Source organism: Melanerpes formicivorus, unplaced genomic scaffold (assembly GCF_026170545.1).
Source record: "Melanerpes formicivorus ecotype bairdi unplaced genomic scaffold, bMelFor1.0.p_v2 SCAF_29, whole genome shotgun sequence".
NCBI lineage: Eukaryota > Metazoa > Chordata > Aves > Piciformes > Picidae > Melanerpes > Melanerpes formicivorus.
In genome coordinates, this window is record NW_027142381.1 from 10169791 (window position 1) to 10195027 (window position 25237).

At 50.7% G+C, this 25237-nt stretch overlaps 1 protein-coding gene across 3 annotated transcripts in view; it reads right to left on the minus strand.

Annotated features, from left to right (window-relative positions):
- Positions 1–511: 511 nt before the first annotated feature.
- The window catches only part of DHRS11 (dehydrogenase/reductase 11), a 30985-nt gene continuing 6259 nt past the window's right edge, over positions 512–25237 (minus strand). For 2 of the 3 annotated variants that reach the window (XM_068154984.1, XM_068154986.1), the window contains exons 2-7: positions 17224–17433; positions 8491–8585; positions 7919–8048; positions 6791–6883; positions 6074–6139; positions 512–4536 (exon numbers count right to left, since the gene is read on the minus strand). In XM_068154984.1, the coding sequence (XP_068011085.1) occupies positions 4495–4536; positions 6074–6139; positions 6791–6883; positions 7919–8048; positions 8491–8585; positions 17224–17433 (636 nt within the window). In that variant the 3' untranslated portion in view covers positions 512–4494. The remainder of the gene's footprint in view (positions 4537–6073; positions 6140–6790; positions 6884–7918; positions 8049–8490; positions 8586–17223; positions 17434–25237) is intronic. The other variant, XM_068154985.1, reaches the window with a different exon arrangement.

The following is a 25237-nucleotide window of genomic DNA, read 5'->3' on the forward strand; positions in this document are numbered from 1 at the left end:
GCGGTGCTACCCCCAGTCAGAGGGGAGCTCACCTGCTGGCCTCCATTGATGGGGCCTCTAATTAACCAGAAAAGAGCTTTTAACTGCTTCATTAGAGCATCTCACGCAGACAGGGGTGAGGGGGCTACACCACAGACCCCAGCCTGAATGACCAGTAACCACCCAGGTCCAGAAACTGGTGCTTTGGAAAGTCCTGGCCCAGCCCAGATATTTTAATATTAAATAAAATACATGAGTGTTTGAACTGCAGTGACCCCAGGCAGGAGGGATTTTTCTCTGACCTCCTTCCCAAAGGCCATGTGTGCTCAGGCAAGCTGTAAAACCCCACGGACAATGGGAACTGTCCCAACAGCATCTAATGAGCTGGAAATACTCCTTCTGACGTGGTGTCTTGTCCTATTTACTGCCCAGGCTCGGTGACTGCAGCCTGCTTCTCTAAACATCAGGCAAGCCCCCAAGTGCAGTCCTGTGCTCACTCTGAACATGAACTTTACACCAGAATGCTGCTCTTTTAATGGTATGCTATTTTATATGCATCTCTGAATGTAATACATAGTAGGCAAGGAGCAGGCAAACAGGGAACCAGGTCATTCACAGCAGTAGGTTGAAGGCTTCCAGGGATTTATCCCACAGGAAAGTGTGCGGCGTGGGTCATGGGGGACAAACCACAACAATATTATTTCAAAAGAATTTTGCAGGGTGTTTCAGACATTTTCCATACCACTAGCCTGAGGCATTGACAAGTTACATCAGGCCTAAAAAATACACTGGAATTGGGTGTGCAGGTTCAGAGAGCTCAAGGAAAAATGATCTTTTTCCTGCTGTGCTCATGGCTTCAGCCCTGCAAAACCGATCTGAGACCAGTGGCCTGAGATCACATCTGCAGATAAAACTGTGTGCCTCCAGCAAACACACTAATATAACTGATGATATGTGCTTTATACAACACAAAAGCAGTGCAGGAAGCAAACACCCATGGGTTTAATTCTAAAAGTGCTCTCTGTTTATAAGGTATCCAAACCCTCTGCCTCAAATCCAACCACGGCAGCCAGTTCAGCAATTCATTACCTGTGTGCTAACCTGAGCTCAGGAATGTGCCTCTGTGCTTGGACCAGCTGAAAGGGGACTGAGGAACAAAAATATCTTCATCTGACAGCAACCATAATCTGTTTGTCTTCAAGGCAAGCACAAGAGGCTGAGCCAGTTCAATACCCACATCCAAGCAGTGACAGCAGCTCATCTCTTGTATGGTTTAGTCAAACCCAACCGTGCCCAGCAGCCTGCCTGGGGATTTCAGTGAACCCCTGTGGAGTGCAGCTTCATTTGACCAAGGAGGGGCAGTCCAACCTCCACAGGCTATCCAGGAGACAACGGGATGCTACTCTGCTCTAGAAAGCAATTACAGGCTTGCTTGTGAAGAACCAAACCCACACACATCTGTCTGAACTCTCTGCAAAAGAAAGGTTTAGCTGTGAACAGGAAAGAGGATGTTCTGGTTTGACACAGCCTACAACACACAACAACAGAACCACAGTGTGCCTCTCTCTTTATTTTACAGTTCACAATTAGAAACCTACTGATAAATTACACTGTTCAGCCTCCTGTGTGGGGTTTACATATGCCTTGGGCATGCTGCCAACATCAGCTCACCCAGGAAGGTGGCTCAAAGGTGCCACCAGGTTACAGGAGGCAGAGCAGCCAAACAACCTGCAACAAACCCCTCTGCAGGTGGTGCTTCACACAGGAAGTTAACAGGCAGCAGGAATGACCCCATAAAAACACATTTGAAATGGAAAAACACAGAGGATGGCATTTCAAGGTTATTTTATAGACTTGCAAATGTTACAAACATTCTTAGGGAAGAAAAAAACAAACAAACAAAACCCCAACAAACCCCAACAAAATTCCAAGGCTGCAGGTCAGCCAGGTTCTTCTTGCAGGGAGCAATGCCCAGAGTGATCCTTTCTCAAGGCTCTACATCTTCATCAATTCTCTCTAAAGCCTCCTTTTACAGAGCAGAAAGTTAAATTCCTCCTCAGCCACGGATTTCAGCATCTGCCTAATTTGTACAGCTGCAGCCACCAATTCAGATGTTTTGGCAGGGCTACCTGCATCCCTGCTAATCTTTTTTTCCCCTCTCAGAAGCTCCTAATTCCTCAACATTTTTCTTTACCCTGTCTTTAGAGGAGTGGCTCACATTCCACACAGCACATCTGCTGAACTTCCACAAGCTCCTGGAAAACAAACCCTATGGAAAACACCAGGAGTTCTCGTATCAAGCCTAGCTGAACATCATAGAGCTGTTCTGAAAAGATACAGCAGTGCTTGAACCTTCCTCAGGAAAATGCCTCAAACTGAAGATCATGATGGTATAGAGACTGAAGAGCTTTTCCAGCTGGCACAGGCTCTCTGCTGTAGTGAGGAGCACTGGCTGCATGCAGACCTGGATTAGTTGCTCCTTGCAGGACACAATCCAACCCAATGCCACAGGTGAAACCCAGCTCTGTGCAAAGAACCCACACAAAGCCACCACCTTGGTGAGGTGGAGGAGGGCAGTGCATTATGATGGTGCAAGACATCACCACGGGGCATGAATTTCACTCCTGGCAAATGAAAAGGCAAAATTCAGAGACAAGGCTGTGTGTACTCAACCAGTGATGGATGAGGAATGGACAGAACAAACCATGGGTATGCCCTTACAGGCAGGAGAAAAGGCAAACTGCCTTTGTTTTGCCACTGTGAAGTTTTACCAGCTCGCTCCTTGTATGCTTCCACAGCTGCTCACCTTTGGCACCAGGAATTCTACGTATCACAAGATGTCATTTATAATAATACTCCATATCAACACCCAGCACTTACAGAGCGCCTCTCATATCCAGAGTGCTTTACCAAAGCTTGTGCGTCCTCACAACACCCCTGTGAGGTAGGTAAGTATTACTATCCCCATTTTACAGATGGGGAAACTGAGGCAGAGAGGTAAAGTGACCAGCCCAAGGCCATTTAGGGAGTTGAAATTTATGACATAGTGGCCCAATTCTGGTCTCCTTTACAGTGACATAACACAGATGAACTCCCACAGAGCTGTACCGGTGTAAGCAAAACAATCCAACCCAAGTTTCTCTGTCTCCCAATCCTCTGCTCCAACCAGCTGAACACACCTGCTCCACCTGAACCAACCTTCACCTTCCAAAACACTCGAAGTCCAGGGTGCAGCAGGAGTGAGGCAAGTCCGCAGCCTTAAGGCAATGTGTATGGTACCAGCCACGTAGCTCTGCAGCAAGCTGGGATGCACACAGACGTTTCTGCCACACTGCCAAAGCCTTCAGACAGCTGCAGCGGCCTCCAGCTCCGCACGTGCCAGCCTGAGGGCTGGTTCTCTTCTCCCTCAAGTCAGAGCAAATCCAGAGCAAACCACTGGGGCTGCACCAGCACAGAACTAGCACTAGATCCAAACCAAGACTTTTACCAAAAGCCTCTACTACCATCTTTTCATTTTGGACAGCTTCAGCCTGGTTCACTTCACCTTTTCTCTCCAAATTCATATCTGCATATACACAAACGTTTCATCATCTCCACCCACCAGCAGCAACACTTACACAGCACCATCCCTCTTGCCAAGAGCGAGCCACGTCCCAGAGAAGTGTCAATGCATGCAGAGGTCACACACGAGAACATCGAGAGTGCTGGGAGAGGAGGCCCAGGAGAGTGGTGATCACAAGACAACACACGTTGAGTTTTTATTAAAGACACCAAACAACTCTCTCTTACTGTAACTATGTCACTGAGGTGATCCTTCTAACCTGCAGCAGTGCAGGTACTTTTCCTCCGACTATTTACCTACCTACCTAGAGAAAAAAGTGAAACAGCAAACACACACACTCGTACTTCCTCAGACTTGGCAGGCATGATTCCTGTGAATGGGAAAAGAGGGTCTGTGCAGGTGGGAGAGGTTGTACACTGGGTGTAGGGCAGTGGAATATAGAAGAAGTAGAACGTATCACATTCATCAGTACCATCAGTAATCAACTTGATGGAAATAAACCCCAAAACTAGATGGATTCATGTAGGACACCCACTGAAAATCTCAAGCCCTAAACACACTGAAGCTGGCAAACATCTCGTGCCACTTCACCCATGTCCAGACCCAGCATCAGAAAATAAGGTCAAACAAACCTTGAAAGGAAAACAAAAGGAGGAATAAACCAGCCTGGAGACAATGATCTTCCACAAACCACTTCCCTGCATTATTTTCAAATACGTTTTCCTCTTAAGCAGTTTCAGAAAGGAGTGGGGGAGAAAGAGACCCACTACAATTTCTTTTTAAACTGGCTCAGCACCAGCACCAGCTCAGAAAGAGGGAGAGAGAAAGAATTCTTCAGACATGATCCTCAGTACTTGATTACAAGGTTGCTAGCCAGCTGCCGACACCCTAACATTGCCAGAGGGTTCCAGATGGAGTGGATACACCGTGCTGCCCACAGTCCTCCTCGTGTGCTAGGAAATCTGCTCCGTGGGCCTCATCTGTATGTCTCCAATCTAGAAGAGACCAATATTGGATTTTACTAGAGCACTGAAGCCTGTTGTGAAGCCTGCACTGGGCACTTCCAAGCTGCACCATTGTGGTTGGCAAGATGAACACAAAAAAAGCTCCTGTGACTAGAAGCCTAGAATGGCTCAGGTCAGGAGAGAGCTCAGAGATCATCTGCTCCAAGCCCCTGCCATGGGCAGAGACACCTCTCAACTAAACTTGGCTGCTCAAGCGCTACATCCAGTCTGGCCTTAAACAGCCCCAGGCAGGAGGCATCCACAGTTTCCCTGGGCAGCATGTGGCAGAGTCTCATCACCCTTGCACTGAAGAACTTCTCTTCCCCAGGCTGAGCAACCCCAGCTCCCTCAGCCTGTTCTCATAGCAGAGATGCTTCAGCCCTGCTTAACATATATTAGAGAGAAACAAAGGTGACTGTGACTGCTCTGCCTTTAGTGTAAGGGAGCACAAACACACACAGTGAAGAGCGCAAGATGACTCTCATTATAACCTCTGATGTTTCAATTCTAGGTGGGTCCTGCTCACAGAGGGCCAGGCAGAAGCACTGCTTGACCAGCTACAGGCAGGACGTTCTATCCTCTGGAGACAAGAAAGCAGGCAGCTGTCACCACTGAGCCGCTGCCAGGACAGCCACATGTTGCTCCAGAAGAGCAGAGCTCATATGAGGGGCTGCTAAACCTCTCCTGATCAAAACTGGCTTTTGCAACAGGAACTTCTATGTTGCATATACAAAATCCTGATGCTGCTCCTGCCCCCAGCTCACAGCTGGTCACTTTTTGTTTTGCAGGAGTAAAGTCCCTCTGACAGCATGAGCATCTCACATAAACCTTGGAGAGGTGCACAGCCCTTGGCAGGATCAGGCCCAACATGTAATTTAGCCACTGGTAGACAGGGTGTGACCCAGCTGCAAAGCTGTCAGCAAGTCTCAAATGGCCCCATCCTGTAAAAGGGCAGAATGTGCCCACATCCCATGGACTCAATAGATTGCATCAGGTTAGAAGTGACCCCCAAAGGTCCTCTTGTCCACCTCCACTGCAGGCAGCAGGGACACCTCCAGCTAGAGCAGGCTGCCCAGGGAAATATCCAGTATGATCTTGAATGTCTCCAGAGATGGGGCCTCAACCACCTCCTTGGGCAACCTGTCCCAGTGTCTCACCACCCTCACTGTGCAGAACTTCCTCCTGATGTCCAACCTAAATCTGTCCTGCTCCAGTTTCAAACCTTTGCTCCTCATTACTGCTACAAGCCCTTCTAAACAGACCCTCCCCAGCCCTGGGTGCACCCCGCTCCAGGCTAGGGTCAGAGCACATTGCTGGATCCACAGGACTGTGAGCAGCCCAAGCAGCAATCCCAGAGCTGCCATAAGGAAGTGTAAACAAAGATGATCACTGCTAATCCCTAGCCTGAGCTCTGCTAAGCACACAGTTGATCCAGGGGCCTCAACACTGAGCAGTAAAATCAGGACAGCAGTTACCCCCTCCACACCTTCAACCACCCACTGCAGAGTGCTCCAAGTCCACAGCCTACCTGTACGTGAGGTGGGGCACTGAGGACATATATGACAGCGTTAGCCATGTCTTCAGCTTTGAGACACTGGAAAGAGATGAAAGAGACTCTCAGTCAAAGGGCATCTCAGAAGGTAATCACCAGATCACTCCTGCCCTGCCCATCAATAATGAGTTTCGACAGTGTCACTGTGGCGTGTCAGAAAGCTGCAAGTGGGCAGGAAAGTAAAAGAAAATCCATTAAAATTTGAACAAAGGACATGTCTGGTGCTGGTAAGTCTCCATTTGCTGTGAACAATCTTACTGCTGGCACAGGAGTTCCGCCAGGTCAGGCACTGCCATCCTTATCAGCCATTTCCAGAGAGGCACAGCACACCCCGTGCTAGCCACCTGCAAGGCAGCAGGCTCTCACATTGCCTCTCCTGTAGGCATGTTTGCTCATTGCAGCTTATCTGCAAGGAAAGAAGCCATAGCCTGCAAAATATCAAAGCTGCTTGGTATTTATTTACAGGAACACCAAAATAGAAGGAAAAATACAGGGAGTGGGAAACTGACCCTGAATGAAAATCTGCATAGTGTCAGAACAGAAGCTGGGTGCTGAGGCTGTGGGGATGCTGAGCACATCCTGCAAAGCACTGGGCACTTGGCAGAACTAATTCCTTGTGCTTTTAACCAGGAGTGAGAGTGTTAAACTATAATCAAAGCCACTTCCTTCTATTTGCATTTGTCCATGTCCTACCCGAATGCTCTCATAGGTTGCAGCAGCTCTCTCGGGGTCATTATCATGAAGTTTAAAAGCAAATCCTGTTTCCACCAGTCCTGGAGATATACACTGGGAAAAAAGCAAAGCACATTCTAATAGGATTATTCAGTAAAGAATAAAAGAAAAGGAGAGAAAATGTTTTAGCACACACAAAGTAAAACAAAAAAAAGAATCCTAACTCCCTTCCTATTGCTCTCCTTCCCCACCCTTTTTCCAGGGGAATAGTTCAAGTGAGCAGACTTTGCCTTGATGACTGCTGTGGTACCTCTGGGGAGCTGCTGGTGGACAACTCTCTTTTCACACCCCAGAGGGACAGAGGAGCAGAGGAACTGATGGAAAAGCTTGCAGTGCAACATCTGGACACATTGTTCCTGAGGTGCAAGACCTGAATGAGAGCAAACAGTCCAGCCAGCTGCCTCCCTCTGCTGTCATGGAGTCACAGAATGGTTTGAGTTGGAAGAGATCTTAAAGCTCATCCCTGCCACGGGTAGGGACACCTCCCACCAGCCCAGGTTGCTCAAGGCCTCATCCAACTTGGCCTTGAAGACCTCCAGGCAGGAGGCAGCCACAACCTCCCTGAGCAAACTGTTCCAGTGCCTCACCACCTTAATAGTGAAGAACATCTTTCTGATGCCTAATCCAAATCCATTGCCCCTCATCCTATCACCACAAGCCCTTATTAAACATCCCTCTCCAGCCTTCCTGTAGCCTCCCTTCAGGTATTGGAAGGCCACTATAAGGTCTCCTTGGAGCCTTCTCTTCTCCAGGCTGAAGAGACACAGCTCCCTCAGCCTGTCCTTGCAGGAGAGGTGCTCCAGCTCTCTGATCATCTTTGTGGCCATTCTCTGGACCTGCTCCAACAGATCCACAAGTGTCTCTCATGCCTTGACAAGCAGCTTCCCACTTTCTCCAGGCACAGAGATTATTCCTTGGCACAGCTCATTGCTGCCATGCCTCCTGCACCCCAGGCTGTCTCTGCCTCACAGAGAGGTGGCCAAGCACTGCTTTTGCGTTTTCTGGTCTGTTTTCCAAAGTAAAAAGCTCTGCCCTCAAGGCCCACCAGCTGCTACCACCCATCAAAGCAGAGGAGCCCACAGCACTCACTGTAGCTCGTATGTGAGTCTTTGCTTCTCTGAGTTCTTGCCTCAGCCCCTCCGTGAGGGCTGTCACCGCGTACTTGGTGGCACTGTAAAAGTGCACCACCGACTGTGGCACAACGCTGTGGCCATTCATGCTGAGGAGAGAGCAGAAAGGAAAGTGCTGAGAGGTGGGGAGTCTCAGGAAGGAACCAAGAGGATGTTCAAACCACCAGTATGACCACAGAAAGAGAGACGGGGAGGACTTCCCCTCTCGTGCAGGAAATGCACACCACCAGGACCTCCTCTCCACACAGCTGCTTCCTGGAGCTGGTCAGGAAGTTTCAGTCCTCGACCTTGTGACCATCACAAGTGGTTGGCATTATTTGTTTATCCCTGGTTTGGTCCCTCTTGTATTTAGACCAGGAAAGGTTATACAAAGTGGTCTGAAAATCACCACTGCAGTTCTTGGTGAACTCCTTCTGGGACACCCCCTTCTCGGCCACTTTCAGCCCATTCCAAGATTAAAGTTCCACTGCTCAAATCATTTCTGCAAGGCAGGACAGAGGAAGCCTGATCCCACACTCTCCATCCACATACCTGTTAATGTTAATTATATGCCCATCATCAATGTTTCTCTCTTTCATGGACTGGTAGGCTTCTCGGGTGCAGATGCTCACAGCCATCACGTTGACCTGAGGGAAGAGAACAAAAGAAGAAACTAAACCAACAGCCCTGCCTGGCACCCTTTGACCTAGCACACCCAAAGCTGTAGATGCAAGTTCCAGTCTGTTGCGGTGGGAAGCACTGAACAGACAATCAATATGATTGGTAATCAGGCTTCAACTTCATTGTTCAAAAGCACAAATATGCACAAGTGTCATTATTCTATTGGCTATTAGTCCAGGGTTACATCATAATATCCAGCCTACCTGCGGTTAGACCTGCGTGCACCTTCACAACCTCCTTTCTCAGTAGGTCTTTGTTTCACATATACTTTGTATCACATACTACTATCTTATAAGTAACTATTTCACATGGTGCTATCTTATGAGAAACTGCAAGCACAGTCACAGGGCTGTGGTGGCCTTGCTGCATCAGCACACCAGCTAAGCTGTGAGCAGTAAACAACAAGATGGAGTCTGGCCTACACACTCTGATCAAGCAGCTGTTCCATAGAACCACGTCCCTGCAATTCAAGCCATTACTCAACACCAGTCCTGGACTCATAGCAATTCCTGCAGACCCCAATAGAGGGAATGCCCATACACCATCACACATCTGCAGACCCCACATTACCCCTGACCAGGGCTGTGACCACAAGGGGCTTGGGCAGGCACAGACACCCAAGGCTGTGAGACAGCCTTGACCTCTGCTAGAAATAAATGGACTTTACTGGTTTAGGGGCAGCTGTGGGGGTAGAGTGCAGAGCAAGGGAGAACAAATCCACTTCCCCACAGCCAGCACTCTGTCCAGGAGACAAAGTTGTTGACTGTGCACAGCACTGAGCACACTGCTGTTTGGGAAGCTGATAGGACACTAACAGCAGGTAATTAGGTCAGCTAGTTAATGAGGAAGTCCCCAGATACTGACTGTCTGAGAGCCAGGCTCTCAGAGGCACTGCAAACCACAAGGCCAGCAAAGAGCTTCCCATGCAAAGATCACAGAATCATTTTGGTAAGAAAAGCCTCTGAGATTGAGTCCAACCATCAACCCCACACCACCATGGCCATTAAACCATGGCCCAAAGTGCCATGCCCGCACCTTTCTTGAGCACCTCCAGGGATGGGGACTCCACCACCTCCCTGGGCAGCCTGTGCCAATCCCTGACTACTCTGGCAACAAAGAAATTTTTTCTCATCTCCAAACTAAACTTCCCTTGGTGCAAGTTGAGGCCATTTCCTCTCATTCTACTGTTTGTTCCTTGGGAGAAAAGATTAATCCCCACCTCACTCCAACCTCTTTTCATGGAGTTGTAGAGAATCAGAAGGTGTCCCCTCAGCCTCCTCTTCTCCAGACTAAATTAAAAACAAAGAAGCCAAAGATCACATCATGCCATGGGCAAGCCAGAGCGGGCCAGTAACCCTGCAGGTATGAAAGCCACCAACCTGCCACTGTCTGCTGATATTTTCTTCTGCCCTAACTGGATAAACCAAGGAAGTAAGGACATGGCAATTTCTCCAGTCCTTTAGCACTGGATACAGAGCATTCCAGGCTCTTGCTCTTTGGACCATCACTGCTCACTGTGGCTGGGTTACACTCAGTCACGTCACCATCAACATGCAGACACTGTGCGCATTTGCTGACCATGAAACACAGAGTCCATGTTTCCAGGAAGACAGAGACTCCAGGAAGACAGAGACATGGAAATTCCCAGCAGTGTGTGAAGGACTGATGAGCAACTATCTCAGCAGCACTGTTGGGTGCTCAAGTTGATAGTGGCTTGGATTTGGAAACACTGCTGGAAGGTAGGAAGGGGTCGATGAAGCCCTCTAAAAGGATGTGGCCATTTCAAAGCAGGACACACCATCAGGTTCTACTTGATGGATGTCACTTTGCTAGCAGACAGGCCTAAAACTACCACTGTGAGCTAAATATCCAGGAGGAGCTAAACTTCTGATGAATCACAGGTCAGGTGCCAGTTATAAATGGGAGGAGCAGCAGGAACACTGCATGGACAACAAGCAGAGGAGAGGCCTGGCTCTCACCCTGTGAAACTGACAAAGAAAGGACACCCCCTTCTCGGCCACTTTAAGCCCATTCCAAGATTAAAGGCCAGGACTTGCCAGCACAAAGGGACATGCAAGAGAAGAGCCCAGAAAGGAAGAGACAGCTGGGGATGGACTCGGGAATTGTAATTACTGAGCTGCACAAAAAGACGAGCAGGGTCACTTGGAGGATCTTCTGCTCGCTGCCTCTGCCTCAGTCCTGATTTCCTATCAATTCCTACAGGCCATGCTTGTGAATTTTTGTCTTGGCCTTAGATAAACAGCATGGCTATCTGATCTTGGAGCAGCCAGCAAGCACAAGTTGTCATCATCCTCATCCAAGTGCACTTTGGTTGAGCACACAGGCACTGTTGGCATCTCAGTCATCACGCCTGGAACTGCAGAGATAAACTCCCTGGCACCAGGGTGTGCAAGGAAGAAAGTTAGCAGACATGTCAGCAGGAGTGGCACCTCGGCACTGGAGTGAAGCCCAAGCAGGCAGGGCTTCTGAAGGCTCTGGGATTTCACAGTCAAGCAGACAAGAAAAGCAGGAGTAACCTGCTCCAGTGTGGTACTGAGGAGCCAGCACGTTCAGACAGACACCTGGGCAACTGTCAGCACAAAACCCTTTGTGACGAGCACCAGGGGAGGTTTGGACTCGAGGCGAGGAGAAAGTTCTTCACCGAGCAAGTCGTTCGTCATTGGTATGGGCTGCCCAGGGAGGTGGTGGAGTCACCGTCCCTGGAGGTGTTCAAGAGGGGATTGGACGTGGCACTTGGTGCCATGGTCTAGTAATGAGGTCTGTGTTGATAGGTTGGGCTCGATGATCCTCGAGGTCTCTTCCAACCTTAGTTATACTGTGATACTGTGAGTGACATTCCTGCCCCCACCGGGCACCTTCTTTGCTGCAGTTGCTCCCCAGTTCCACTCCATCTCCACAGGCCACTAGAGGGTAACATCAGCCTAAAGCCTGAGATTCCGCTCCACGGCTGTAACTCAGGCTGAGCAAGGCTTCCTGCACCGGCAGAGCCACATTTTGACAGCTACTGACACAACAGGACGCTGATCAACAGCCGCATGGGAAAGCCCAGAGCCCCTTTGATAGGGCACTGGACTGGCTGGAAGGTGGCTGAGCTGGGATGGCCTTGCTGTCTCTTCCTCATAGCACCCACAGGATTTTGGGGGGTGAAATCCCATTTCACAACATGGAACAGGCAATTTGGGAACACAAAAACATGCCTGGAAACCGAGCAAGGCTTAGGGCTGTATTGCTCTGAGGAACAATCTAAAGGTTATTGTGGCAAACAGCCCCACAAGATCTTTCTCAGCTTTGTTCCCATTTTAAGAACAAAACAAAGGTCAGGGCCAGCACACATCTGTGCCCTGCCTCTGCACAGTGTGCAGCACGAGGCAGCAGGCCTGCCACTGGCCGTGCTAATGCAACAGAAACAATGAAAGTACATTTTCTAGTAATTAATGAGTTCAAATTGCCAGCTTGGGAGAGCATGAAAGATCTGTTCCTGGAAGTGCTGAGCTTTTCACTTCCCAGAATCAGCATTTTCTAAGGCATCAAAATGAGCATTCCAGCTCCTGAGAACATTTGAAAATGCAGGTTACAGCAAACACCTCTGCAGTTGGTTTATAAAAGCACGAAGAGCTGAGCCTTGCTGGTCAGTGAATTACAGTGCCAAGAAGAATCAAAGCCATTCAGTGTCTCGAGGAGTGAGCAGACGTGTGCTGCAGTTCATAGATTCACAGAATCACAAAGAGGTTTGGGTTGGAAGGAAACTTAAAGATCATCTAGTTCCAACATGGGCAGGCACACCTCCCACCAGCCCAGGTTGCTCAAGGCCTCATCCAGCCTGGCCTTGAACAGCTCCACCAAGGGGCATCCATGACCTCCCTGGGCAACCTGTTCCAGTGTCTCCCCACCCTCATTCTAAAGAATTTCTCCCTCATCTCCAGTCTCAATCTTCTCTCTTCCAGCTCAAAGCCATTGCTCCTCATCCTATCACTACAAGCCCTTGTAAAAAGTCCCTCCCCAGCTTGCTTGTAGGTGTCCTTCAGGTACTGGAAAGCTGCTCTAAGGTGTCCCTGGAGCCTGGTTTTCTCCTGGCTGAACAGCCCCAGCTCTCCCAGCCTGTCCCCATCACAGAGGTGCTCCAGCCCTCAGATCATCTTTGTGACCTTGTCTGGACTCACTCCAGCAGCTGTTTGTGCCCTGAACAGTGCAAATGGAAACTTCAGCTGGAATTCCTGGCTGTAGAGGTCAGTAGGTAAAACGTGAAGGAGATGTTCAAATCCCAGAGCCTGGAGTCAGTGTGTACAAAGCACCCAGCCCCAGCTCCTCCTGCATAGATCAGGGGTGGCTGGAGGACTTTGCTCCAGCCTCATGTCAGGCACCACCTTACAAACAAGGAGAGAGAAAAGCAGTAAGCTGTGAACCAAGAAGATGCCTAAGAGTGTTCAAAAAATGAGTAGATGTGACACTTTGGGATGTGGTCTAATGTGGAGAGGTTTCATTTGATCATCTTAGGGATCTTTTCCAAACTTAATGATGATTCTGTGAAGGGCTCAGAACCTGCCTGCGAACACCCTCCCACCTGCAGACACCAAATTTGCTGGCAAGCAGCTGAGACAATTCCCAAGAGAAGCCTCCTGCAGCCCTGGAGACAAGCAGCTTCCTGCTTAGGGAATAAATACCAGACAATAAGGAACTGGAACATTTAAAAAGAGGAGAAATAAGTCAATGATAACAGGATTCCAACTGCTGAATGTATAGCAAGAAACTGTATGGAATAGGTGCACAGAGAGGAGAGGCTGGAAGGAGACAGAGTCTCGAAGCTCATGAAAAATGCATGGAAACAAACAAACAAAATCCATTTATCAAAAAGAAAACAAACAAACAACAAACCCAAACAAACCACCAAACACCTGTAAGTCGAAGCCCTAATGCCTCCTAAATCAATAGCTCACTAGCTGTATTAAAGTTTTCCTGTCTCGCAGCCCAGAAGTGCACTGAAACCTTCCAACAGCATCTCAAACCCCGCTGCTCTCCAACACTGTTCTTCAAAGGACCTTTGGAAGAAGCCTCCCTGCTCCTCCTCAGATCTGCGAAACCCAGTGGCCCGTGAAAGGTGCTGGCAACCTTCCCATGTCCTGACCCTCCAAGAGCTTCAGAGCATGTAGGAGAATTGGGCCTGGCAACTGTTTCCCTGGGGCTGGCTTGGCACTGCTGGGAGAGCTGTCACTGCAGATCGCTCCCCAGACCGGCGCCTGCACAGCCAGTGGACACTTAGACAACTGCATTTCCAAGCACAAACAAGGGCACAGCAGAAGGCAAACCCCCAAGTTATTTCTCACAGAAGGCTAAAATGCAAAGTCCAGGTTTCCCAGGCTGTCTAGGCTGAGGTGGGAGAAACATTTAGCTCTGGAACATCCCATGGCTTTACCTTTGCATTAAAGGTGTGAGTGCTACACAGTCACACACACGGCAAGAGCAAACCCAGCAGCTTTCCCAGTGAGAAGAAATAACTCTGCCAGTATAGGAGGAAAGCTCAGGTGTCTCAGTCTGTTCCCAGGGTTACAATAGCTTTTTTGCTAAGCAAGGAGAGCAGACACAGGCGTGCTGATCAGTTCTAGGAATGAAATGTGCCCTCAGACTGGTTTCCCAGTTGTGGAGCCACCATCCTGCTTCTCCTTCCACCCCATCCAACAACCCAAAGCACCTCCAAAAAGTGCATACAGCAGCACCCACAAGGAGGGGGATTCCACAGGCTACCAAACTTTGAGCAATTGTAAATAGAAACACTAAAGTGTCTCCTAGAGGACAATCCCCACTCCGAAATCTTTCTCCCTAGAAATGGTGGAAGGTGAGATGAATAGAGCACTTTCACTTGAGCAGCCAGCTTCCCTGGAGAACAGAGGGGCAGAGTCTTTAGCTGGCAAAAGCCACATGCTCCCCCCTCAGCCTGCCCACCCTACAAAGAACAAAAGTTCAGAAGAACAAAGACAAAGGAGCATGAGGAACACAAAGCATTCATGGAGCCATCCTCACATAAGAGGATCATAGCCACCAAGGACAAGGACCAGGTGACCCAGAGGTTTGCAGTGAGACAGTGCTGGGAAGTGCCCAGCTTTACACCAGCTCAGCCTCAGCTACACTTCTTTTTCTTTAAAGACTCCATGGCAACCGTGGACTGGGGGATGAGACTGTGCAGTGACCCAGGCTGGGTGCCCCACAAAAGCCTGGGTGGGCAGACAAAGCCGAGCTGAGCTTGCTTTGGCTGCAGTCACAGCAGCCAGCAGAACGCCCAAATCCTAACAAGAACTTAATTAGCCAGGATACAGCAGCTCTTGCCCTGGCAGCAGGAGTCTGAGGCCTCAATGTACTTCTCTGTTTTACTTTACACAGGCCCTGAGACTACTGCTGGACAATAGATCCTGGCTGACTCTGCAGTCAGACACAGCGGCCCCGAGCAGCTTTTCAAACAGATGTGTCATTGCCTTCACTAGGACAAATTCCCACAGCTGCTGGAGCTGCCACAAGCCTCACCCAAAGCTTTGAGTTCAGCTCCCCCTCCTAGGAGAGCAACACTTTTCACAGAATGGGTTGGGTTGGAAGGGACCTTAAGGACCACAGATCACAGGATGTTAGGGGTTGGAAGGGACCTCCAGAGAGCATCGAGTCCAAGCCCCTGCCAGAGCACAGGTCACACAGGAATGCATCCAGAGGAACCTTGAAAGCCTCCAGAGAAGGAGCCTCCACAACCTCTCTGGATAGCCTGCTCCAGTGCTCTGTGACCCTCACAGTGCAGAAGTTCCTCCTCATGATGAGGTGGAACCTCCTGTGCTGGAGTTTATATCGCATTGCCCCTTGTCCTGTCACAGCGTGGAACTGTGCAGAGCCTGTCCCCTGCCTCTTGACCCCCAGCCCTCAGATATTTATAAACACTTATTAAACCCACTTTCAGTATTCTCTCCAGACTAAACAGCCCCAGGGCTCTCAGCCTTTTTTCATAGGGCAGTGCTCCAGTCCCTCAATCATCCTGGTAGCTCTCCCTCAGACTCTCTCCAACCTCAAACCATAATAGAAGGCCAGGACAGAAGTGCTGCTGTAAGGACATGGAAACTGGCCTCAGGTCCTACAGCTGTGGCTGCCACTGCTGTGGGTAGAAAAGGGCCACCACACAATGACAAAAGATGATGAAGTCTCAGAAAGAGGCACAGCAGCACCTTGGGACAGCACAACCCAGGGAGAAGCACCAGTAGGAAGTGGCATGGACCATTTGCATAAACTCCCAGTTTGGGATGTGAAATTGGCTTGTTCACCTCCAGCTCTAACCAGATTATGGGCAGAAAATTAAGCTTTAAAGACAAAAAGCATCACAGCTTTTTAAGCCAAAGAAAATCTGCTGATTTTACAACCCTCTGCTAGAACTAACAGGATTAGCTAGAAAAGCCACTGCCTGCCACTCCATTTCCTGTTTTATTGGAGAAAAAACAGCAAGGCTCATGTCCCTTCAGAAAGCAAAATGCTCCTGAAAACATGAGTGTTTTCATGTTCCAAGGTGAGTCAGAGAATCATTTTGGTTGAAAAAGGCCTCTAAGATCATCCAGTCCAGCCACCAACCCAACACCACCATGGCCACTAAACCATGGCCCCGAGTGCCATGGCCACACCTTTCTGGGACACCTCCACCACCTCCCTGGGCAGCCTCTGCCAATCCCTGACCACTCTTGCAGGAATGAATTTTTTCCTAGTGTCCCACCTAAGCCTCCCTGGCACATTCCAGGCCATTTCCTCTCCTTCTATCACCTGAGACTAGGGAGAAGAGACCAACCCCCACCTGGTTCCAGCCTCCTTACAGGGAGCTGTAGAGAGCAATGAGGTCTCTCCTCAGCCTCCTCTCCTCCACACTAAACACCCCCAGCTCCCTCAGCTGCTCCTCACCAGCCCTGTTCTCCAGACCCTTCCCCAGCTTGGTTGCCCTTCTCTGGACCTGCTCCAGCCCCTCAATGTCCTTCTTGGAGTGAAGGGCCCAAAACTGAACCCAGGATTCCAGGTGCAGCCTCACCAGTGCTCAGTACAGGGGCACAGTCTCTGCCCAGCTCCTGCTGGCCACACTGCTGCTGATCCAGGCCAGGATGCTGTTGGTCTTCTTGGCCACCTGAAGCACACTGCTGGCTCATCTTCAGCTACTGTCAACCAACACCCCCAGGTCCTTTTCCACCAGCCAACTTTCCAGCCACTCTGCCCCAAGGCTGGAGCATTGCATGGGGTTGTTGTGACTCAAGTGCAGGACCCAGCACTCACCTTTCTTAAACCTCATACAACTGACCTTGTCCCATTGATCCAGCCTGGCCAGCTCTGCTGCAGAGCCTTCCTGCCCTCAAGCAGGAAGGCCATCTGCAAACTTGCTAAGGGTGCTCTCAATTCCCACCTGAGGGTACATGGCTCAGCAGTCATTCCACTTCCCAGTCAGCAAACCTGGGCCATGTCAGAGCTACATGGGAAGCAAGTCCTCAGCTCTGCACCCGTGGAGTAAGATGGGAACAATGGTGCTGGTGGCCACAAGGAATAAACCTCTAGTGCAGTTCCTGCTCTCCTAGAGGCACCACTCACATCTATCATTGTCCTCCAGCCCTCTGTCTTCCCCGAAAGCAGGGGCTCTGGGCGAGCCAGCCCAGCGTTGTTGATGCAGACATCAACTCCTTGGTGAAGGGTCTTGATGGCAGAGAACATGGACAGGATCTCCTCTTCATTGGAGAGGTCACACTTGTAAGGGATGAGGGTCCCTGGGTAGCCAGCACTCTGGCATTCAGCTGCCAATTTCTAGGGAGAAGAAAGGAAAAGAAGATAACAGCCATCAGCCTCTCTCCTTATGGAACAGCTTATCCTGCCATTTGCTTCAAAACACACTCCAGGGCTCAGAGAACACAGCAGGCTTCCCTGAGAGCCTCTCTTGAAAGCAGGCATTGGGGAAGAGTTGTGGTAAATGCTAATTAAGAAAAAAGAAATATCAATACTCATGAGAGTCTGAGCTCTTCAGCCTTTGAGTTATTCAGCTGGAGGACACATTCTGTGCTGGTGCATCACCCCAGGCAATACAGGTTGAGATGAGAAGGTGCTGGCAAAATACAAATCAACAGTGTCATGGCACTGGGCTGCAGGCCTGGATCATGGACTGATAGAATTGTTGGAGAAGCCCTCTAAGATCATTGGGTCCAACCATAAACCCAACACCACCATGGCCATTAAACCATGTCCCAGAGTACCATTTCCACATTGTTTTTTTTTGTGAAGGACATGGCAATCACACAGCTGACAATTCCTCATTAGCCATTACCAACAATTAAGTCAAGCACCCAGCTCTTTCACCAGGCTAGCAGATAAAGAGCCAACGAAACCCCAGGAGCTGCTACTGGTTAACGATGCAGCAGCCACCGCACCAAAGGCTCTGGAGGGTGCCCTCTCCCCGCTGATGCTAATGAGAAGCAGCATCTCATCTCTGATGTGTCCCAGCAGTGACAGCTCGCAGGGCAGGCAGGCCCCATGTGATGTCTGCTTCCCGTGGAGCAATGGGCTCTGGCTGCCAGCGGCCACCAGCTCACCCCAGCACCATGCCCCACGGCGCCAGCACCAGCCTGGCACTTCAGTGGCTGCAGTGAAGCTCTGCTCCGGCCGGAGGCAGCTTTCCCACTCCTCCCAGCTTCTCCCTGCCTACTGAAGACTGTAATTAACAGCAGGTTAGAAAAGGAGGAGCAAAACCCAGTGCAGGAGTTGCCTGGCTGGGAGCAGAGGACACAGGATGGTGACTGCACATGAAGGTTGCTGCTGAACAGTTTGGTTTCAGCTCAAGCTCAGTGTCCAGGAGCTCACTCAGAACAAGAATGGGGTGGGGAAGCCAAGGCACCAGCCACAGCACCCAGGACCACCCCAAACACCACCACGCTGGAAGTACACCAACTTTTCTTGCTGTCATGTGCAGTATCACCCCCCAGATTGGTCCAGCCCCTTCTGGAGGCAGGCATAAGGAGAAATTCTGGAGAAGGCAGATGCTGAAACCAGCCCCACCATCTGTACCAGCAATGGAGAGCAGTCTGGAGAGCCACACTGACCAAGGACAAAGCACACCAGAGCTCCCATCCAGCTGGCCCCCAGCATGTGCCATCCTGCAGAGCAGATGCCAGCAGGCGCAGGAAACCTGCAGGTTCTGAACCCTGAAGCCGTGCTAGAATCAGCACAGCATGGGACAGCCACGTTCCTCAGGGCTCCTCAGGAGGGCTGGCAAGTCACTGAGCTGCCACAAACCTGTAATGCAGGCACAAGCAGTAAGAGACCTGCTGAGCCACTTGGATCCCCACGAGTCCATGGGACCAGATGGGATCCATCCTAGGGTGCTGAGAGCTGGCAGATGAGTTGGCCAAGCTGCTCTCCATCATTTTTCAGCAGTCCTGGCTCACTGGAGAGGTCCCAGATGACTGGAAGCTGCCAACATGGTGCCCGTCCACAAGAAGGGCCGGTTGGATGAGCCAGGGAATTCCAGGCCTGTCAGTCTGACCTCAGTGCCAGGCAAGATCATGGAACAGGTCATCCTGAGTGCAGTCACACAGCACTTACAGGATGGCCAAGGGCTCAGGCCCAGCCAGCATGGATTCAGAAAGGGCAGGTCCTGCCTGACCAACCTGATCTCCTTCTATGCCCAGGGGACTTCCTGCTGGATGTGGTGCAGGCTGTGGATGGAGTCTGCCTGGACTTCAGCAAGGCCTTTGACACCGTCCCCCACAGCAAACTCTTGGCCAAGCTGTCAGCCCCTGGCTTGGACAGCAGCTCTCTGAGCTGGGTTAGGAACTGGCTGGAGGCTGAGCCCAGAGAGTGGTGGTGAATGGTGCCACAGCCAGCTGGCAGCCAGGCACCAGCGGTGTCCCCCAGGGATCAGTGCTGGGTCCCAGCCTGTTCAATATCTTTACTGATGAGTTTCCCCCTCAGTCTTCTCCTTAGTTTATATCTTAGCTGCACCAAAAGAAAGCTCTTCCTCTCTCAGAGAAAGGCCACAGCTGACTTGAGAAATCAAATCTCTCTCAAGATCTTTCTTTTCGTGGCTAGTGTCTCAGGGCCTCAAACGAGACTCAGCATGGATCCTTTCATCTCTCAGGCTGCACTTGTGTTGAATTCTCTTTGAAAATGAAGTGTGGAACACCACTGACATCCAGGCAGAGCTGGGCACGCTTCAACCATCTCCAGATAAAGAGCCATCACAGGCTCTTCAAAGAGACATCAACTGCAGGCAAGTTTGCAGGAGACTTGTGTAAAGCAACTCTCAAAATCAAGCAGCTTGCAAGATTTTTCCAGAGCAGCCATTAAGTCTCTGCTAATGTTCATTCCACCTGAAGCAGAAAACAGGCATGAGGACAGGAAAAAATAAAGAGAAAATAAAGAAAAGAAGTAAAGGTGGTTGTCTAGATGTCCTACTGGAGACTGACCATAGGACACAACATCCATGCAGACCAGGGCCAGTGCACCTCCAGCAGGTGGATGTGTAGATTTGGAACAGGACCTGAGCATCTCTCTACCACACTGTCATCACTGGGTGCTTGGAAGTTGTAGAACTGTCAAGGTTGGAAGAGACCTCTGAGATCATTAAATCCAACCTCTTGCCTACGGCTCACAATCCCACCACTAAACCACATCCCTCAGCACCACATCCACATCTTAAATACCTCCAAGGATGGAGACTCCACTACCTCTCTGGGCAGCCTGCTCCAGGGCTCCAGCACCTTTACGTTAAAGAACTTCTTCCTCATGTCCAGGTGGAATTTCTTGTTCCAGTTTGTGCCCACTGCCCCTTGTCCTGGCACTGGGCACCACTGAACAAAGCCTGGTGCCATCCTCCTGACACCCACCCTGGAAGTATGGATCATCATTGATCAGGTCCCTCTCAGGCTGCTCTTCTCCAGACTAAACAACAGCTCCAATTCTCTCAACCCTTCCTCATCACAGAGCTGTTCCAGCCCCCTCGGCATCTTTGCAGCCCTTTGCTGTCCCCTCTGCAGCAAGTCCCTGTCCTTGGACTGGGGAGCCCAGAACTGGACATGGTATCCAGATGTGGCCTCACTAAGGCAGAGTAGAGGGGAGGAGAACCTCCCTTAACATGCTGGCCACAGGATGCTGTTGGTTTTCCTGGCCACACGGGCACATTGCTGGCTCACCGGCATCCCGTTGTCCACCAGGACTCCCAGGTCCTTTTCCCCAGAGCTGCTCTCCAGCAGCTCATCTCCCAGCCTGGACTGATCCACGCTGATGTGTGTGAAAATGACTCACATTTATGGGATGTTTTCCACAACTTAGGAACAGATTGATTCTGCTCCCAAGAAGAGGTTAATGCTCTTTGTGCCTGCCACACTTGGGAAGGGCACCATGCCACACATTTAGATTCAGGCTTGGTAAAATGGTTTTAGAAAACTAACTGATATAAACAATTCAGAAGACTTCTAAGGAGAGGAGGAGAAGAAGGGGGAAAAAAAAAGGAAGGAGTCACGTAGGGCTTTATTTGGCAAACCATCCTATTAACTTCAGCCACATTTAGTTCAGAGAGATTAAAGCCAGAAGAAACCATTAGGTAAGTTTTAATCTGCCGTGCCATTCATCACAGGTACTTTCATCCTACTGCTTTAGCTTCTGCTTCAACACAGAGCTGCACTGAGAAACTAACTGGAAAGAAACCCAAGTCACCTCAATTACTTTTGCTAGCCAAAGGAAATGAAGAGGAAAAGCCCTAATGAACAGCACTCCAACTGGGAAAGGAAACTGCGGGGTTACAAATCCTTTCATTTGACTGATTGGCAACTTTGAAGCTTCTTTTAATTAAAACTTAATAGCAGTGCAACAGCATTAAGAGAAGGAAGATCTAGTGAATAAGGCACCAGAGTGGGGCTTAAGGTTCATAGACTCATGGAATGGGTTGGGTTGGAAGGGACCTTAAAGATCATCCAATTCCAACCCCCTGCTATGGGCAGTGACACCTTCACCAGCTCAGGTTGCTCAAGCCTGGCCTTGGATACCTCCAGGGAGGGAACATCAACAGCCTCCCTGGGCAACCTGTGCCAGTGTCTCCCCACCCTCACACTAAAGAATTTCTCCCTTATCTCCAGTCTCAGTCTCCCCTCTCCCAGCTCAAAGCTATTGTCCCTTGTCCTGTCACTCACAGCCCTTGTCAAAAGTCCCTCCCCAGCTTTCTTGCAGCCCCCGTCAGGTACCAGAAGGATGCTCTAAGTTCTTCCCAGAGTCGTCTTTTCTTGGTTGGACCAGAAGATCCTTGGCATCCCTTCCAACCTAGCATTCTGTGATTATCTCCATAGTATGTTCTATGAAAACATGGCACAGCAAGGCAGCTCTCCCTCTTGCTAGGCTCCTTACCCATGGACCTGCAATAATTTATGACACCCACCAGGGACCATGCAAAGTTATCTCTTGGCATATCCCTGGCATCAGCTGTTTGAGATGCCTCATGGATGCTATCCATGCTCTGGACACTGGACATCACCATGGCACCAGCCCCTCACCCAGCAAATGCATCCTACAAGCTCCATAGGGGCCAAGCAGCATCTTCTGCCCATGGAGCCACTGGTTTCATCCCAGGCACTGCAGTCAGACTCCCAGCTAAAGAAGGGGCTGGCTGAGCAGTCCCAGTACTGGTGACTGTCCTCCCAGACTGCTCCAAACTCACGCTGCTTTCTTCCAAGCCCTCCCTGCTCCCTGCACTTTCTCAGTGCTTAAACATCTGAGATGCCTTTGCTCTTGGCTCGCTTCGGTTTACATCTCCAGTGTCACACACAGGCCCAGTCACTCTGTTTATGCTGCCCTGAACGTTCCTGCTACCTTAAGGCATCCAAACAATGGCTTCTTATGTCAGGGCTGAAAGCGCTTCTGGTTTTCTGCTGCTTGCTCAGATCACATTGCTACAGCCTGGTGTGGGGGAGGAGGACACACACTGCTGCTACATGACAGCTCATTACAGCAATATCTCCTGCTCATTCTGAGGTATGACTGGGCTAAAACAACCACCACAGGTGCCTGTCTGCTCTTCAGCTCCAGCATGCACAGCAGGGCCCCACACAGCCACAGAGACACTTCCCTTCCCCAAAGAGCCCCAGTGCCTTCCCCTAGTGCTCTCATTCAGACTGAAGCTGCTGTACCACAGCCACCCGTAGTTCTCCACCAGCCCTTGGCTGTCCTCACAAGCAGGATTCAAAGACCACAGAGCTCCAAGACACCCAAGTGTCTGCACACAGAAGCCCTGACAGTCCACACCTCGCAGGATGGATTGCTGCTCAGATTTCCAAGGCAACCTGCAAATGCACCACTGGGAGAACAGAGCTGAGGCTGAGCTTCAGCCTGACTCCCTCCAATCATGGCACGTGCCTTCCGTGTCATTTCCACCACAGGCAAGCACACCTCCACCCTGCTCAGGGGCTTGAAAAAGAATTTGTTTTAATTAAATCAAATTCTACCCAGTCGCATAGCAGTGAAGATCTCAGATGCCCAGAAATACCCTGAAGATCTGTGGCACGATCAGAGGTCCATGGTGTCCACCTTGAGTGGCAGATGTAACTGAGTGTATCACCACACCTTGTGGGTAAGGCTGGGAAGCACTCCAGGGAACAGCCAAGACCCATTCCCAGCCCTGTCAAAATCTCACCAAGGGACTTTCCCCTTTCCCATCCCCAAAGAAGCAGCAGACGACAACCCACCAGTGAGGTCTGAACCTCTCACTCAGGGGGCCAGGAAAACCTGAGCATTGATGAGAGTCATGGGGCTCCAAGATCTTGGCCAAGCCCTGACCTCACCATGACATCACTCGCCTGCCGGCACAGCCATCTGCAAAGCACCCACCACTGTCACCCAGAGAGCTGTCCCAGAGCAGCAGATCCCTGCTGACACACCACCAGATCAGCCTTTTCTGCTCGCAACACCCCACGGCACAGGCCTGGTTTTCATCCAGAGCCTGGAGCTGAAAGGAGACTGTAGAGAGGGGGTGTTGGTCTCTTCTTGCAATCTTCTTGCAAGTGTGATAGCACAAGAGGAAAGGACACCAAGGCGGGGGGGGGGGGGGGGGGGGGGGGGGGGGCGGGGGCGGTTACTTTGCACATTAGGAAACAATTCTATACCAGAAGGGGTTCTCAAAGCCTGGCGCAAGCTTGAGGCAGTGCTGGGCCACCTCATTTTAACTAACTGTGGGCTAGAAAGGTTGGACCTGATGATCCTTGGGGTTTCTTCCAATCTGTCATTCTGGGATCCTGTGGTTGAATCCCCATCCCTGCAGGTGCTTAAAAGCCACCTAGACATGGTGCTCACAGATATGGCGCAGTAGTGCCCCTGGCAGAGCTGAAGGACGGTTGATGATCCTGAAGGTCTTGTCCAATCAGTGACTCTGTGCTTTCCTGCTCTCTCCCACTGCAGGGGCAGGGCAAGTGCTGCATCCCCACACATCCCTGTCTCATCAGCCCCTGTAATCCTCCACGAACCCTCCTGAGGGGACAGATTAGCATAGGCTGGGACAGCAGAGAGCCTTCCCCCACCGGCTGCCAGTGCTTCCCCCTCCTAAAGCTCAGATGATGGCTGCTGAACCCTAATACAGCCCAGAGCTACCACCCGCTGCCAAGAAGCTGTCCCAGCCAGGCTGAGGTGGGATCAAGCAGCAGCCAGAGCAGGGATCAGAGCTTCCCTCACTGCCGGGCAGCTGCAGGTGCCACGATCAAACATCTGCAGCACCGGCGCCGCTGCGGCCAGCTGGGCGCTGCTCACATCCACGCCGCTGCTAATCCCCTGCTAAGCTGTGCAGAGCTGCAGCGAGCTGCACCAGCCCAGCCGGGAGCAAAGCCTGATCAGGCTCCTCAAGCACCTGGGGCCCATTTTACCTTCAGGGTGAGCACAAACGCCCCCAGGACCAACCAAGGAGAAATAACGATACTGTCAGCCAGGAAATCATGGGATCACAGAATGGGTTTGCTTGGAAAGGACCTTACAGATCATCCAGTTCCAACCCCCTGCCATGGGCAGGGACACCTCCCACCAGCCCTGGTTGCTCAAAGCCTCATCCAGCCTGGCCTTGAACACCTCCAGGGAGGGGACAGCCACAGCCTCCCTGGGCAGCCTGTTCCAGTGTCTCTCCACCCTCACTGTCACTAACCCCCAGCCTAAACCTGCCCTCCTCCAGCTTAAATCCCTCTTGTCCTATGTCCAGTAACACTTCCCAACATGGATGCTGGCAGGAGAGAAGGCTCAAGCTTGACTTTAACACAGCCCCCTCTCCCCCCAGAAAGCCATCATCATGTTTTCTCCTCAGCACTTGTGCCAGCTGTGTTGGTACCTTCCTGCCCCAGGATATTGTCCATAAATCCCAAACATGAACCAGACTCCCCCCCCCCGCCCCATGTCTGCAGGCTGCTCCTGTACAGTCTCTCACTTCCCCACTCCCCAAAGCAGCACAGGTTTTATACAGGGAAACTGAGGCATAGGAGAGCTAACTAATCTGCCTTGTTCCACAGAGGCAGAACAAGGACCCCACCACATCTCCAAAAGCCCAGGGAAGGCTCAGTTATTACTCATTTTTAGGGCTGCAAGCACAACACCCCCA